At 46.4% G+C, this 16728-nt stretch overlaps 1 protein-coding gene across 2 annotated transcripts in view; it reads right to left on the bottom strand.

Annotated features, from left to right (window-relative positions):
• gtf3c2 (general transcription factor IIIC, polypeptide 2, beta) overlaps window positions 1-16728 on the bottom strand; it is a 151784-nt gene that overhangs the window by 81549 nt on the left and 53507 nt on the right. For both annotated transcript variants that reach the window (XR_011940701.1, XM_072499005.1), the window contains exon 9: window positions 14809-14926. Coding sequence is in view for 1 of the 2 variants with exons in the window: in XM_072499005.1 (XP_072355106.1) it covers window positions 14809-14926 (118 nt within the window). In the remaining variant the exon portion in view is untranslated. The remainder of the gene's footprint in view (window positions 1-14808; window positions 14927-16728) is intronic.

The following is a 16728-nucleotide window of genomic DNA, read 5'->3' as shown; positions in this document are numbered from 1 at the left end:
GATGGAGAGGAAAACTGCAGGGGATGGGCGCAATGGAAATGTGGAGCTTGTTCAAGGAACAGCTACTGCGTGTCCTTGATAAGTATGTACCTGTCAGGCAGGGAGGAAGTGGTCGAGTGAGGGAACCGTGGTTTACTAAAGCAGTCGAAACACTTGTCAAGAGGAAGAAGGAGACTTATGTAAAGATGAGACATGAAGGTTCAGTTAGGGCGCTCGAGAGTTACAAGTTAGCTAGGAAGGACCTAAAGAGAGAGCTAAGAAGAGCCAGGAGGGAACATGAGAAGTCTTTGGCAGGTAGGATCAAGGATAACCCTAAAGCTTTCTACAGATATGTCAGGAATAAAAGAATGACTAGGGTGAGAGTAGGGCCAGTCAAGGACAGTAGTGGGAAGTTGTGCTTGGAGTCCGAGGGGATAGGAGAGGTGCTAAATGAATATGTTTCGTCAGTATTCACACAGGAAAAAGACAATGTTGTCGAGGAGAATACTGAGATTCAGGCTACTAGACTAGAAGGGCTTGAGGTTCATAAGGAGGAGGTGTTAGCAATTCTGGAATGTGTGAAAATAGATAAGTCACCTGGGCCGGATGGGATTTATCCTAGGATTCTCTGGGAAGCTAGGGAGGAGATTGCTGAGCCTTTGGCCTTGATCTTTAAGTCATCTTTGTCTACAGGAATAGTGCCAGAAGACTGGAGGATAGCAAATGTTGTCCCATTGTTCAAGAAAGGGAGTAGAGATAACCCCAGTAACTATAGACCAGTGAGCCTTACTTCTGTTGTGGGAAAAATCTTGGAAAGGTTTATAAGAGATAGGATGTATAATCATCTGGAAAGGAATAATTTGATTAGAGATAGTCAACACGGTTTTATGAAGGGTAGGTCGTGCCTCACAAACCTTATAGCGTTCTTTGAGAAGGTGACCAAACAGGTGGATGAGGGTAAAGCAGTTGATGTGGTGTATATGGATTTCAGTAAAGCGTTTGATCAGGTTCCCCATGGTAGGCTACTGCAGAAAATACGAAGGCATGGGATTCAGTGTGGTTTAGCGGTTTGGATCAGAAATTGGCTAGCTGGAAGAAGACAAAGGGTGGTGGTTGATGGGAAGTGTTCAGACTGGAGTCCAGTTACTAGTGGTGTACCACAAGGATCTGTTTTGGGGCCACTGCTGTTTTTCATTTTTATAAATGACCTGGAGGAGGGCGTAGAAGGATGGGTGAGTATATTTGCAGATGACACTAAAGTCGGTGGAGTTGTGGACTGTGCGGAAGAATGTTACAAGTTACAGAGGGACATAGATAAGCTGCAGCGCTGGGCTGAGAGGTGGCAAATGGAGTTTAATGCAGAAAAGTGTGAGGTGATTCATTTTGGAAGGAATAACAGGAAGACTGAGTACTGGGCTAATGATAAGATTCTTGGCAGTGTGCATGAGCAGAGAGATCTCGGTGTCCATGTACATTGATCCCTGAAAGTTGCCACCCAGGTTGAGAGGGTTGTTAAGAAGGCGTACGGTGTGTTAGCTTTTATTGGTAGAGGGATTGAGTTTAGGAGCCATGAGGTCATATTGCAGCTATACAACACTCTGGTGCGGCCGCATTTGGAGTATTGCGTGCAATTCTGGTCGCCGCATTATAGGAAGGATGTGGAAGCATTGGAAAGGGTGCAGAGGAGATTTACCAGAATGTTGCCTGGTATGGAGGGAAGATCTTATGAGGAAAGGCTGAGGGACTTGAGGCTGTTTTTGTTAGAGATAAGGTTAAGAGGTGACTTAATTGAGGCATACAAGATGATCAGAGGATTGGATAGGGTGGACAGTGAGAGCCTTTTTCCTCGGATGGTGATGTCTGCACGAGGGGACATACCTTTAAATAAATTGAGGGGAGATAGATATAAGACAGATGTCAGAGGTAGGTTCTTTACTCAGAGAGTAGTAAGGGCGTGGAATGCCCTGCCTGCAACAGTAGTGGACTCGCCAACACTAAGGACATTCAAATGGTCATTGGATAGACTTATGGACAATAAGGGAATAGTGTAGATGGGCTTTAGAGTGGTTTCACAGGTCGGCGCAACATCGAGGGCCGAAGGGCCTGTTCTGCGCTGTAATGTTCTATGTTCTATGTGGGGCATGATCCGACACTGCGATTGCCGAGTACTCAGTATCCACCACCTTCGGTATTGGCACCCTGCTCAGAACAAAAAAGTCGATGCGAGAGTATACCTTGTGGACATGTGAAAAAAAAGGAAAACTCCTTCGTCCTCGGCCGTGCATCCCATCTGTTCCATAAAACCCTTCAATTCCTTTGCCCCAGCCGGCCTCCTCCCAGTCCTGGATTTTTACCGGTCCACTTCCGGATCAATGACTGTATTGAAGTCCCCTCCCACGATCAGGTTCTACGACTAAATCTGGGATCTTACCTAACACCCGCCTCATAAATTCCACGTCGTCCCAATTCAGAGCATACATGTTCACAAGTACCACTCGCACCCCCTCCAGCTTCCCACTCACCATTATGTACCTACCCCCCCTTGTCTGACACGATTCTCCCTGCCTCGAATGCCACTCGTTTGCCGATCAAGATCGCTACCTTTGATCGCTGGTCTTTTGAGTCCTGAGTGGAACACTTGGCTATCCCACCCTTCCTCAATCTCGTCTGGTCTGTAACCTTTAGGTATGTCTCTTGTAGCATTGCCACATCTACCTCCAGTTCCCTCAAATGCGCGAACACGCGAGCCCTCTGGACCGGCCCATTCAGTCCTCTAACGTTCCATGTGAAATTAAATGAAATGAAAATCGCTTATTGTCACAAGTAGGCTTCAATGATGTTACTGTGAAAAGCCCCTAGTCGCCACATTCTGGCACCTGTTCGGGGAGGCTGGCACGGGAATTGAACCGTGCTGCTGGCCTGCTTTAAAAGCCAGCGATTTAGCCCAGTGTGCTAAACCAGCCCCTGATGTGATCAGCCTGGACAGGGGTCTTCCAACCACCGCCTTCTCCCCCCCACTGCCGACTAGCCATCACCCTTTTTAGGCCAGCCTTGAGCTCGCGCCCTCCGCTTCCTCGAGTCCCCACTCGGGCTGCCGCTGTTCCCGACCTCCCATTTGTCCCCGAGTAACAGTTCCTCCCCTGTCAGCAAAGCAGCTCCCCCCTCCCGCCCCCAGCAACAACACTATAAACCCAATCCCCCAAGGCAAGCTCCAGTTTAACACCTGCTAACACCCCACTGCGCTTCTGAGAGTCAGCTGACTCATGCTGACTTGGTAGCTCCCGCCCCTGGCACCAGTCTGTCTCCCTATTGTTTTCTCCTCTCTTCCCCCCACATGAATAAACATTTTAAAAGCATCACATTCCCCAGTAAACAAACATCAGCAAAACAGTCAAGAAACAGTCACTTTAGAAAAATAGTCATCCAAAAAAGCAGAACCAAATTCAAAGCCCATCCCCCCCCCCTTCCCAAACAAGGTCCCTGCAAGACAAAGCGACCTTTAACCATCCACACAGCCCATTATTTCACATAGAGCTACTTAAATTTATACAATCCAGCACCACAAATCGCCGCCACAGTACTTCACCAAGGCTTAAGTGTCTTTTAATTTGCTCCGGCTTCATTTCTTTAATGAAGGTCCATACTTCGTCTGGCGTTTCAAAGTAGAAGTTCCGTTCCTCATGTGGGACCCACAGGCGGGCTGGGTACAGCATCCCGAACTTCACCCCCTTCTTAAAGAGGGTCGTTTTTGCCCGATTGAACCCAGCTCGCCTCTTGGCCAAATCCGCTCCCAGGTCCTGATAGATGCACAACTCACAGTTATCCCACTTGCTGCTCCGTTCTTTCTTGGCCCACCTCAAAACGTGTTCCTTGTCCATGAAACGGTGAAAACGTACCACCATGGCCCTCGGCGGCTCATTCGGTCGGGGCTTCCTCACGAGGGCTCTGTGCGCTCTGTCCAATTCCAGGGGCCGAGGGAACGGCGCAGCACCCATCAACTTCTCCAACATGTCTGTCACATAGGCCTTCGCATCTGATCCCTCACTGCCTTCAGGGAGGCCGACAATTCTGAGATTCTGCCTCTTTGACCTATTCTCCAGGTCCTCCAGCTTCTCCTGCATTCTTTTCTGGTGGTCATTCATCATCCCCACCTTGTTCTCCAACACGGTTATACACTACTCATGCTCGGACAACTTTTTTTCCACCTCCTGGATCGCTCCCCCGTGGGTTTCCTGATTCTGAACCACTCCTCAATCTCGTCTGGTCTGTAACCTTTAGGTATGTCTCTTGTAGCATTGCCACATCTACCTCCAGTTCCCTCAAATGCGCGAACACGCGAGCCCTCTGGACCGGCCCATTCAGTCCTCTAACGTTCCATGTGAAATTAAATGAAATGAAAATCGCTTATTGTCACAAGTAGGCTTCAATGATGTTACTGTGAAAAGCCCCTAGTCGCCACATTCTGGCACCTGTTCGGGGAGGCTGGCACGGGAATTGAACCGTGCTGCTGGCCTGCTTTAAAAGCCAGCGATTTAGCCCAGTGTGCTAAACCAGCCCCTGATGTGATCAGCCTGGACAGGGGTCTTCCAACCACCGCCTTCTCCCCCCCACTGCCGACTAGCCATCACCCTTTTTAGGCCAGCCTTGAGCTCGCGCCCTCCGCTTCCTCGAGTCCCCACTCGGGCTGCCGCTGTTCCCGACCTCCCATTTGTCCCCGAGTAACAGTTCCTCCCCTGTCAGCAAAGCAGCTCCCCCCTCCCGCCCCCAGCAACAACACTATAAACCCAATCCCCCAAGGCAAGCTCCAGTTTAACACCTGCTAACACCCCACTGCGCTTCTGAGAGTCAGCTGACTCATGCTGACTTGGTAGCTCCCGCCCCTGGCACCAGTCTGTCTCCCTATTGTTTTCTCCTCTCTTCCCCCCACATGAATAAACATTTTAAAAGCATCACATTCCCCAGTAAACAAACATCAGCAAAACAGTCAAGAAACAGTCACTTTAGAAAAATAGTCATCCAAAAAAGCAGAACCAAATTCAAAGCCCATCCCCCCCCCCTTCCCAAACAAGGTCCCTGCAAGACAAAGCGACCTTTAACCATCCACACAGCCCATTATTTCACATAGAGCTACTTAAATTTATACAATCCAGCACCACAAATCGCCGCCACAGTACTTCACCAAGGCTTAAGTGTCTTTTAATTTGCTCCGGCTTCATTTCTTTAATGAAGGTCCATACTTCGTCTGGCGTTTCAAAGTAGAAGTTCCGTTCCTCATGTGGGACCCACAGGCGGGCTGGGTACAGCATCCCGAACTTCACCCCCTTCTTAAAGAGGGTCGTTTTTGCCCGATTGAACCCAGCTCGCCTCTTGGCCAAATCCGCTCCCAGGTCCTGATAGATGCACAACTCACAGTTATCCCACTTGCTGCTCCGTTCTTTCTTGGCCCACCTCAAAACGTGTTCCTTGTCCATGAAACGGTGAAAACGTACCACCATGGCCCTCGGCGGCTCATTCGGTCGGGGCTTCCTCACGAGGGCTCTGTGCGCTCTGTCCAATTCCAGGGGCCGAGGGAACGGCGCAGCACCCATCAACTTCTCCAACATGTCTGTCACATAGGCCTTCGCATCTGATCCCTCACTGCCTTCAGGGAGGCCGACAATTCTGAGATTCTGCCTCTTTGACCTATTCTCCAGGTCCTCCAGCTTCTCCTGCATTCTTTTCTGGTGGTCATTCATCATCCCCACCTTGTTCTCCAACACGGTTATACACTACTCATGCTCGGACAACTTTTTTTCCACCTCCTGGATCGCTCCCCCGTGGGTTTCCTGATTCTGAACCACTTGATCAATCGAAGCCTTAATCGGGTCCAGCGTGTCCTTCTTCAGCTTGGCGTAGCAATCCTCAAAAACCTCACCAGCTGCTCCGTCGACCACTGTGTCGTCTCCCCATGACCCTTCTGCCCCACCAAGCTGTCCCAATTTACCAGCTCTACTTGCGTCTCCCTTATAGGACTTTGTCATCTCACACGGCCACTTCTGGTCCAATTCTCCATACACAGGAAGGGGATTTCTCCTTCCTGTCTCACTCTTCACCGATTTATCCCATAAAATCCGAAAACAAACCGGGGGAAAAAGGTCCAAAAGTCCGTTACAGGCGGGAGCTATCAAATGTGCGGCCTACTCCTCCATGGCCGCCACTGGAAGTCCATCAACCTGTCTTAAAGACACTCAATGACTTGGTCTCGACAGCCTTCTGCGGCAGTGAGTTTCACAAATTCACCACCCTCTGGCTGAAGAAATTTCTCCTCACCTCGGATTCAAAGTATCGTCCTTTCAGTCTGAGGCTGTGCCCGTCGGGTTCTAGTTTCTCCTACCATTGCAAACATCCTCTCCATGTCCACTCTATCTAGGTCCCTCAGTATTCTGTAAGTTTCAATAAGATGCCCCCTCATCCTTCTTAACTCCATCGAGTACAGATCCAGAGACCTCAACCGCTCCTCATATGACAAGTGCTTCATTCCGGGAATCATTCTTATGAACCTCCTCTGGACCCTCTCCAAGGGCAGCACATCCTTCCTTAGATACGGGCCCAAAACTGCTCACAATGTTCCAAATGGGGTATGACCAGAGCCTTGTACAGCCTCAGCAGTACATCCCTGATCTTGTACTCTCGCCCTCTTTACATGCTAACATTGCATTTGCCTTCCTAATTGCCAACAGAACCGGCATGTTAACCTGAAGTGAATCCTGAACTAGGACTCCTAAGTCCCTTTGCGCTTCAGATTTCCAAAGCCTTTTCCGATTTAGAAAATAGTCTATGCCTCTATTCTTCCCTCCAAAGTACATAACCTCGCACTTTCCTAAATTGTATTCCATCTACCACTTCTTTGCCCACTGTCCTAGCCTATCCAAGTCCATCTGATGCCTCCCTGCTTCCTCAATACTACTGAACCCTCTACATACCTTTGGATCATCTGCAAACTTAGCAACAATGCCCTTCTTCCAGATCGTTAAGCCTTGAAAACACAGAGACATTGGGGCAGGTACTTTGTCAAGCATCAGGTCAAACATGGGCAAGGAAACCTTCTGCTGTTCACCCATGATTCCTGAGTATTCCCTAATGTTGAACACCACATGGAAGCAGCACAAGGGCACAGAATATACTCAGGGTGGGGGTCTCCAAAGTCCATCACCGGGAGTAGTTTGGTAGCAACACTACTGGCAGAGTTCTGAACGACATGCTCAACAGACCGCATGCTGAAGGTGATGAGAGGACCAACACAAAGAAAAATGTACTTTAACTCGTCCTCACCAATTTACCTGTTCGAAATATATTTGCCCAGGATACCATTGGTAGTAGTTACCATTGTGCGGTTCTTGTGGAGGTGAAGTACTGTCTTGACACTGAGGACACCATCCATTGCAATGTGTGGCACTGCACTGTGCTAAATGGAATAAATTCGACGAGCCTGAACCTAGCACCCATGAGGTGCTGTGGGCCATCAGCAACAGCAGAACTGCATTCGAACATAATCTGTAACCCACCATATCCCTCATGAAGCCAGGGGATCAATGCTGGGTCAACAAGTGTAGGAGAGAATGTCAAGAGGCATACCAGGCATTCCTAAAAATGAGGCACCAACCTGATAAAGCAACAAGTTTTTCTACATTCATGCAAAAACAGTGAATGCATCGTTCTACTGACAGAAGCAATGGATCAGATTTAAACTCTGCAGTCCTGCCACATTCAGTTGTGAATGGTGGTCAGCAATTAAAGAATGATCAGAGGACAGAGCTCCACAAATATCCGCAGCGTCTATGATGGGGAGTCCAACCCATTAGTACAAAAGACAAAACTGAAGCATTTGCAACCATCTTCAAACTAGAACTGGCGAGTGGATTATCCAACTCAGCCTCCTCCGGAGGTCCTCAGCCTCAGAAATGAAAGTTTGTGCCAGCCTCAATTTAATCCCCTCCATGTAATAACAAGAAACGGCTGAGCACACTGTACACAGCAAAAATTATGACCTCTGAAGGCATTCCAACTCTAGTGTGGAAAGATATTTGGTCCAGAGCTAACTGACCTACCAGCCAATCTGTTCCACTACATCTACAACACTGGCATCTAACTGCCAATGTGGAAAATTGCCCAGGTATGTCCCATCCACAAAAAGCAGGACAAATTTAATCCAGCCAATTATCACCCCATCAGTCTACTCTTCATCATTAGCAAAGTGATGCGTGGGGTCATTGACAGTGCTACCAAGTTGCATTTACATAGCAATAACCTTCTCACTGACACACGGTTTGGGTTCCGCCAGGACCACCCGGCTCCTGACTTCATTACAGCCTTGGTCCAATCATAGTCAAACGAGATGAACTCAAGAGGTGAGTTGAGAGTGACTGCCCTTGGTATCAAGGAGCCCTAGCAAACCTGGAATTAATCGGGGGGGGGGGGGGAATCTCCCCTGATTGGAAGCATACCTAGCACAAAGGAAGATGGTTATTGTTATCAAACATCCATCTCAGCTCCAGGTCTTGGTGCAGGTGTTTCTCATAGTGTCCTCGGCCCAACCATTTTCAGATGTTTCATCAAGGCCTTCCTTCCATCATAAAGCCAGAAGTAGGTATGCTCATTTATGACTGACACTCAGAGTTTGTATAGATATGTGAAGAGAAAGAGATTGGTAAAGAGAAATGTAGGCCCCCTACAGACAGAAACAGGGGAATGCATACTAAGGGACAAATAAATGGCTGGGCAATTGAATACTACTTTGGTTCTGTCTTCACAAAAGAGGATACAAATCAGATACCAGAAATGTTGGAGAATGAAAGATTTAGTGAGAGTAACGAACTGAGGGAGATCAACATTAGTAGAGAAATGGTGCTGGGAAAATTGATGGGATTGAAGGTGGATAAATCCCCAGGGCCTGCGAATCTGCATCCCAGAGTGCTTAAGGAGGTGGCTCTGGAAATAGTGGATGCATTGATGGTCATCTTCCGGGATTCTATAGACTCTGGAACTGTCCCTGCAGATTGGAGGGTATCTCACGTCACTCCGATATTCAAAAAGGGATGTAGAGAGAAAGCAAGAAATTATAGACCAGTAAGCCTTACATCGGTAGTGAGGAAAATGCTTGAATCCATTATCAAGGACTTTATCGCGGAACATTTAGAAGGCAGGATCAGTCAGAGTCAGCAATGATTTATGAAGGGAAAATCATGCTTGGAATTCTTTGAAGATGTAACCAGTACAGTTGACAAGGGGGAGCCAGTCGATGTGGAATATTTGGACTTTCAGAAGGCGTTTGACAAAGTCCCACATAAGAGATCACTGTGCAAAATTAAAGCGCATGAATTGGGGGAAATGTATTGAAGTGGATAGAAAACTGGTTGGCAGAAAGGAAACAAAGTGTAGGGATTAATGGGTCCTTTTCAAATTGTCAGGCAGTAACTAGTGGGGTACCATAGGGATCAGTGCTGGGACCCCAGCTATTCACAATATATATTAATGATTTGGATGAGGGAACAAAATGTAACAGCTCAAAGTTTGCAGATGATACCACGTTAGGTGAAAGGGTGAATTGTGACGAGGATGCAGGGATTGTACAGCATGAACTGGACAGGTTGGGTGAGTGGGCAAATCAATGGCAGATGCAGTATAATTTGGATAAGTGTGAGGTTATTCAATAATAATAATAGTTTACTGTCACAAGTAGGCTTCGATGAAGTTACTGTTAAAAGCCCCTGGTAGCCACATTCCAGCGCCTGTTCGGGGAGGCCGTTATGGGAATTGAAACCGTGCTGCTGGCCTTGTTCTGCATTACAAGCCAGCAGTTTAGCCCACTGTGCTAAACCAGCCCCTAGCTCCACTTTGGAAGCAAAAACAGGAAGGCAGATTACTACCTGAATGGTTGTAAATTGGGAGAGGGAAATGTGCAGCGGGACCTGGGTGTCGCTGAAGGTAAGTATGCAGGTGCAGCAGGCGGTAAAGAAGGCTAATGGTATGTTGGCCTTCACTGCGAGAGGTTTAGAAGCAGGGATGTGTTACTGCAATTATACAGGGCCTTGGTGAGACCACACCTGGAGTATTGTGTGCAGTTTTGGTCTCCTTCTCGGAGGAAGGATGTTCTTGCTCTCGAGGGAGTGCAGCGAAGGTTTACCAGACTGATTCCAGGGGATGACGGGACTGTCATATGAGGAGAGATTGACTACATTGGGATTCTCCGACCCGGCGGGGTGTCAGCGAATCCCGCCCCAGGGGTCACAGTCTGAGGATTCAGGGTAAACCATTTCGGACAGATATATGGAGACATTTCTTCACACAGAGTGGTGAGCATGTGGAATTCATTACCACAGGAAGTAGTTGATGCTAAAACATTGAATATATTCTTGTTTTTTAAATTCAGAGTACCCAATTAATTTTTTCCAATTAAGCGACAATTTAACGTGGCCAATTCACCTACCCTGCACATATTTTGGGTTGTGGAGGTGAAACCCAGGCAAACACGTGGAGAATGTGCAAACTCCACACGAATAGTGACCAGAGCCGGGATCTAACCTGGGACCTCGGCGCCGTGAGGCAGCAGTGCTAACCACTGTGCCACCATGCTGTCCTAACATTGAATATATTCAAGAGACGGGTAGATATAGCAATTGGGGAGAATGGGATCAAAGGCTATGGGGAGAAAGCAGGATTAGGATATTGAGTTTGATGATCAGCCATGATCGTGATGAATGGCGGAGCAGGCTCGAAGGGCCAAAAGTCATCCTCCTGCTCCTATCTTCTATGTATCTATGATTGCAGTGTTCAGCACCATTCATAACTCCTCAAATTTTCCTGCATGCAGCAAAACCTGGACAACATTCAAGCTTGGGCTGATGTAACAATAAAGATTTGTGCCATACAAGTGCTAGGCAATAGTTATTTCCAACAAGAGAGAATCGAACCATTTCCCCATGACATTCATTGCATTACCATCGCTAAATCTTCCATAATCAACACCCTGGGTTTACCCTGGAGCAGAAACAGAACCGGACCAGCCACATAAATCCTGTGACTAAAAGATTAGGTCAGAGGCCAGGTGTTCTGCGATAATTCACTTCCCGACTTGCCAAAGCCTGTCCATCATCTACAAGGCACAAGTCAGGATTGTAATGGAATACTCCCCACTTGGCTGAATGAGTGCAGCTCCAACAACACTCAAGAAGCTCAACACCACCCAGGATAAAGCAGCCCATTTGATCGGAGCCCAATCCACCACCTGAAACAATCACTTCTTCATCACTGTGATAACATTGTGCACCATCCATAAGATGCAATGCAGCAACTCGCCAAAGCTCCATTGACAACACTTTCCAAACCCACAACCTCTCAAATTTAGAATGACAAAAGCAACGGATACACAGAAACACCAACACCTGCGAGCTCCATTCCATTCCATTTAGGGTGTCATGATGGCACAGTAGTTAGCACTGCTGCCTCACAGCGGCGGGACCCAGGTTCGATTCTGACCACAGGTGACTGTGGAGTTTGCACATTCTCCCCGTGTCAGCGTGGGTTCCCTCCCACAATCCAAAAGATGTGCAGGTTAGGTGGATTGGTATGCTAGATTGCCCCTTAGTGTCCCAAGGCGATGGAGTTAGGGCGGGGATTGGGCCTGTGTTGGGTGGTCTTTCGAATGGTCAGTGCAGACCTGATGACCTCCTTCTGCACTGTAAGTATTCTATGATTCCAAATCACACACCATTCTGACTAGGAACTTTATTACCGTTCCTTCACTGTTATTGTTTTCCCCCACAACAGAAGATATCTACAACTGAGCAAGTGAATGCCTTGGCTCTCAGAGATGATGCAAGAAAAACTGTATATGAAATAAAATCTAAAAGGTGAAGAGAAGACAAGGTTGATCTCAGCTGGGAATTGCAATGGGGTGGTATAAGTGCCTCAATGCCCCTGGACTTCAGCAGGAGAAACATAGCCAAGATTCCTGCTCCTATAATAATAATCTTTATTAGTGTCACAAGTGGGCTTACATTAACACTGCAATGAAGTTACTGTGAAAATCCCCTAGTCGCCACATTCCGGCACCTGTTCAGGTAGACTGAGGGAGAATTCAGAATGTCCAATACACCTAACAGCACGTCTTTTGGGACTTGTGGGAGGAAACCGGAGCACCCGGAGGAAACCCACGCAGACAAAGGGAGAACGTGCAGACTCCGCAAGTTAGTGACCCAAGCCATGAATTGAACCTGGGACCCTGGTGCTGTGAAGCAACTGTGCTAACCAATGTGCTACAGTGCTGCCCACTGATCTTGATCACTTTCTTGCTGCAAATGCACATATGGACATCAGGCGTAGGCCAGATTGGACCAAGTTGTGTTACCTGGACCATTCCACACTCAATATCCAAGTTCACACTCATAAACTATGTGGCCATGGAACTGCATTTCAATATAACTGTGTATTAATATAACTGCATAGAGCAGTCATTTTCAAACTCAGGGTCGCGACCTGTGGGCAGGTGTTGGGAGGGTCACAGAGTGATTGGTCGCGGCGTTCCCAATCGCGGGATAAAGTTCCCAAAGGCCATGATCGGCTTCCAAGAATGCCGTCCGTCCGCGCATGCGTGCCCCCTCAGCCTGATCTAGTAGTGCGCAGGCCCGGAGCTCAGCGGGAAGACTGCCTCCTCCTGATGTCAGCGAGCTGTCCCAGGACCACATTTTCTAAAAGATCGATGGAATCTTCCCGCCAGAAGCGGTAGCAGAGAGCACCCTTTACAATGACATCACGTGCTCTGGACACAAAATCTATTTTGTAGCTGCCAGCAAGCAAGCAACAGGACTTTGTGAAGAACTGTGAAGATGGATAATTTTGTAATAAAGGAAGAGAGGGCCAGAGCCACAAACAGGCCAGGATCTCATAATTGAATCTACTGGAGAGAGCTTCACAAGAGAGTCCACGGCAGAATAAGGCAGTGCTGGTGTGAGCTGTATCCAGGGCTCCAGGACTTCTGGTGAACAAATAATTAAGAAGCTAAAATTGGGAACAACGCAATATAAAGATGATTTCTCAAGGTATGGCATTGTTAATTTTGCAAATCAGGATGCAAAGCCCATGTGTGTTATACGCAGGGTGGTACTGTAAAGTTTAAAATCCACAAAGCTTCAAAGGCATTTGAAGGCTAACCGTGATGAGTTTGAAGACAAATCTCTCGATTTTTTTCAAAGGATGCAGCGAGAACTTAAATCATCAGCCGAAGGCCTTAGCATTGAATGACAAAGCAAGTGAGATCATGAGGACCAAGCAGGCTCACAAATCGCATCAAAGGTAAGCAAAAATGATGTGTCGCGAAGGTCAGTCGCGTGGGTCCTGAAGATCGGCTGATTGGTAAAAGTGTGTCCCAGGAAAAGGAGTTTACAAAACTCTGATATAGAGGGCCAGGGAATAAGGAAACTAGAAAAGCAAAAGTGAAAAGTATATTTTATACCTACAATAATTTGCTGCCCTCATGTGACAAATCTTCACATTGCTTGTGAGAGAGAAAGAAATGCATTTTTATCCCTTATTAGTTGGATGTTCTTCATGTCATTAAACCCATCACTATGTTTACATGGCATCAAAACTAAATTAAGTGAATCGGCCAGAAGGTAGCAGATGGACTATAATCTGAAATTATTCACATTTGTCTGAGTTTATAAGCACATCTACAGGTTTCATAACTCAGGAAAGCTGGTCACGAATTACCAACACAATTGAGGAGTATTCCGCACCTGCTTGGGTCAGGTATCAGATTACCAAACCTGCCGAAAGGTTTAGCTCCATCAACAAGCCTCGTCAGATTCCAGTTGCCTTGACTTATCTTTTCTATTGACTCCTAACTATCTTATGCTTATTAGTATCAAGCAGCACTTTCAACCGGAGGCAAATAGTTTTAATGTTTACTCCAAAGAAATTCAGGACTGGTTTTCATGTTCCCCCAAGTCTTGTACCGGAGGCAGAACTTACCTGAAGCTCAAGCCATTTGCTGAAGCCCAATAGATCCTATGCACAAGTTCACCCCTTGGTCAGGCTTTGTGCCTGAAGACAGTTGTGGAAATAAAACCAAGTGGCTGTGTTTCAGGATCTGCGACTGTGATCAAAATCAGTAGGTTGAAGTCCTGCATCTCCAATCTGATTTTCTCAGAAAAGGGAAGCTAAGCTTTTCAGTCATCTGGTCTTTGCTGCCTGCCTTAATCCAATTCTCTCAACACAGCAGGTTGGATGCCAGGTCTAACGTCCACAATTTTGGCCCAGCCCTCAAAACATATTCCTTTGCTGTACTGTGGGGTAAAAATAAAGCAGCAAAACCAATTGTCATTTCCTGTCTCATTATCACATCTGCCCTTTGCTTGTACCTACTGCAGGTGTCATTATTCTACCCTCCCTTGGGCTCCGCGGGCAAACAAAGGGGCTAGAGATATCCCTTTTCTCGTTTTTGTCTCTGGGAATGGATCAATCCCTAGCCTACTAAAGAGCAAATCTAATTGCACCATTTAGGTCTAGGTTCAGCATTTGATTTATGCTGAAGCATGACAGAGTGAAAAATGTAAACTCATTTCAAATATGCTATGCATCAAATATTAAAATTTTTCACATCGGAAGGCAATTCTCTACAAATATAACCAGTTGAGAAGAAACACATCTCAAAAGGAACTGTTATTAAAACTCTCTTTCCAACTGAATTACAATAGATCATTGTCATGGTGAGAAAGAATACCAGTTTCGGTATAGAGAATAATGAAAGCCGTACTTCAAAGTTAAATCACTTAATTTGCACCGTTCACCTGCCTTTTGAATACTTCATTTTATACATCTTTAAGGATTCTGGGTGTGGCAAACTATAAACGACAACCTTTCCAGTGGAAAATGCAGCTGCGAGGATACCGAGTCTTGCCATCTGAGGGCTCTAGAAAAAAAAGATGAAAATAAAACAGGACTTTACTACTGTACGTTTCTTATAGTGAAAGGTGTAACTCAGTAGTAGCACTCATGGCTCAGTCAGAGGGTTGTGGGTTCAAGCCACACTTCAGAACATTATGCAGGCCAAACACTCTCGTGCTAGGCTCAGGTAGTGCCACACTCAGAGACCCTTTACATGAAGTGGTTAAACCAAGATTCTGTCACCCTTCTTGGTGGATTTAAAATATCCCTTATTACTATTCCAAGAATAGTTGCATTTTTTTAAAATTCGTTCATGGGATTTTGGCATCTCAGGATGGGCCATCATTTATTGCCTATGCCGAATTGCTCTTTATTTGCTCTTGAGGGGATAGTTAAGAGTCAACTGTGTTACTGTGGATTTGGAGTCACATGTAGGTCAGATTGCCTTCTCCAAAGGACATTCATGAACCAGATGGGTTTTTTGAGGCAATCAGCAATACTTTCATGGTCATCATTAGACTTTTAATTCCAAGTTTTATATTGAATTCAAATTTCACCATCTGCAGTGGCATTACTCTGGGTCTCTGATTTACGAGTCCAGTGATAATACCACTATTTGACCGCCCCCCCCCACCCCCCCCAGATGATTCTCCTGATGATCTGGTTAACATTTATTGCTGATCCAACATCATAAAAACTGATTATATTGTCTGTTCTAGAGTGTTATAAAAGTGATTTATTAAGCATTTTCCGATTTGATTATGTGAATGGATGTCATTAACAAACATGCGCATGTACGTCATCAGTGCCTAAGCTTGTGCTGGTTTTCAGTTTAGCCATGAGGAACTTGCGTATAGTTGTGTTTAGCTGTTGCTGGTGTCTGAAGCCAAACTCCCTTATTACTCCCTTATTGTTTTCAGAAGTAAAGAAGATTTAACTCTTACAACTCATTGGACTACCTTTCTTGTAGTCAAGTTACCACATCTTTATGGTGCCAAGGATTTAACAGGACAAGAAAGAAATTATAAAATATTTTGTAGTGAGTAGCTATTTTGCAATGTGGTGGTGATGGCTATGTTCGGACTATCAGTGAGTTTGTGGAGGGGCATGAGGACTGGACTAAGTATGTGGAAAGGTTGGGGGCACTTTTTCCTGGCAAATGGAATTGCAGACAAGGGTAAAATGCACTCAATTCTCCTGAATGTGTGGGGCAAAGACTTACAAGCTAATGTGGAATTTAGCAACTCCACAGAAACCTGTAACATGTTCAATATGAGTGAGGTGTACGTGGAGCCTATTTATGCTAGTCGAGGTCGATGGACAGAAATGTTAAGATGGAGGTGGGCACAGGAGCCTCTTCATCTATCATCAGTGAGGAGACCTTCAGGAGGAATTGGGATGCTAAGCGGGCTCCAGCCCTTACTCAGGCAGGGATCAACCTTCGAGCTACACAGGCAAGATTATACCATTACTTGGAGCATTTGAGGTGGACATTATGCATAACAGCCAAGAAGCAAGAGCATGGCTCCTAGTAGTAAAAGGCCATGGACCTAGTCTACTAGGGGTGATTGGCTCAGGAAAATTTAGTTGAATTGGGGTGAGATAAAGCACACAACAGTGCTAGAGGATGTCATTCAGATAAATCCTGAGGTTTACCAAAGATGAACCGAGTACAGTGCAGGCACTACAGTTAAGTTGTTCGTGGATCGTCAAGCTACCCCTCGCTTTTTCAATCTGAGGACAGTGGCCTACGCCATGAGAGACAAAGTGGAGGCTAGGAATCGAGTCCATTTAGTTCTTACGTTGGGCAGCTCCAATTGTACCAGT

Source organism: Scyliorhinus torazame, chromosome 4, assembly GCF_047496885.1.
Source record: "Scyliorhinus torazame isolate Kashiwa2021f chromosome 4, sScyTor2.1, whole genome shotgun sequence".
Classification (NCBI taxonomy): Eukaryota; Metazoa; Chordata; class Chondrichthyes; order Carcharhiniformes; family Scyliorhinidae; genus Scyliorhinus; species Scyliorhinus torazame.
This window is presented reverse-complemented; position numbering and strand designations above follow the sequence as displayed.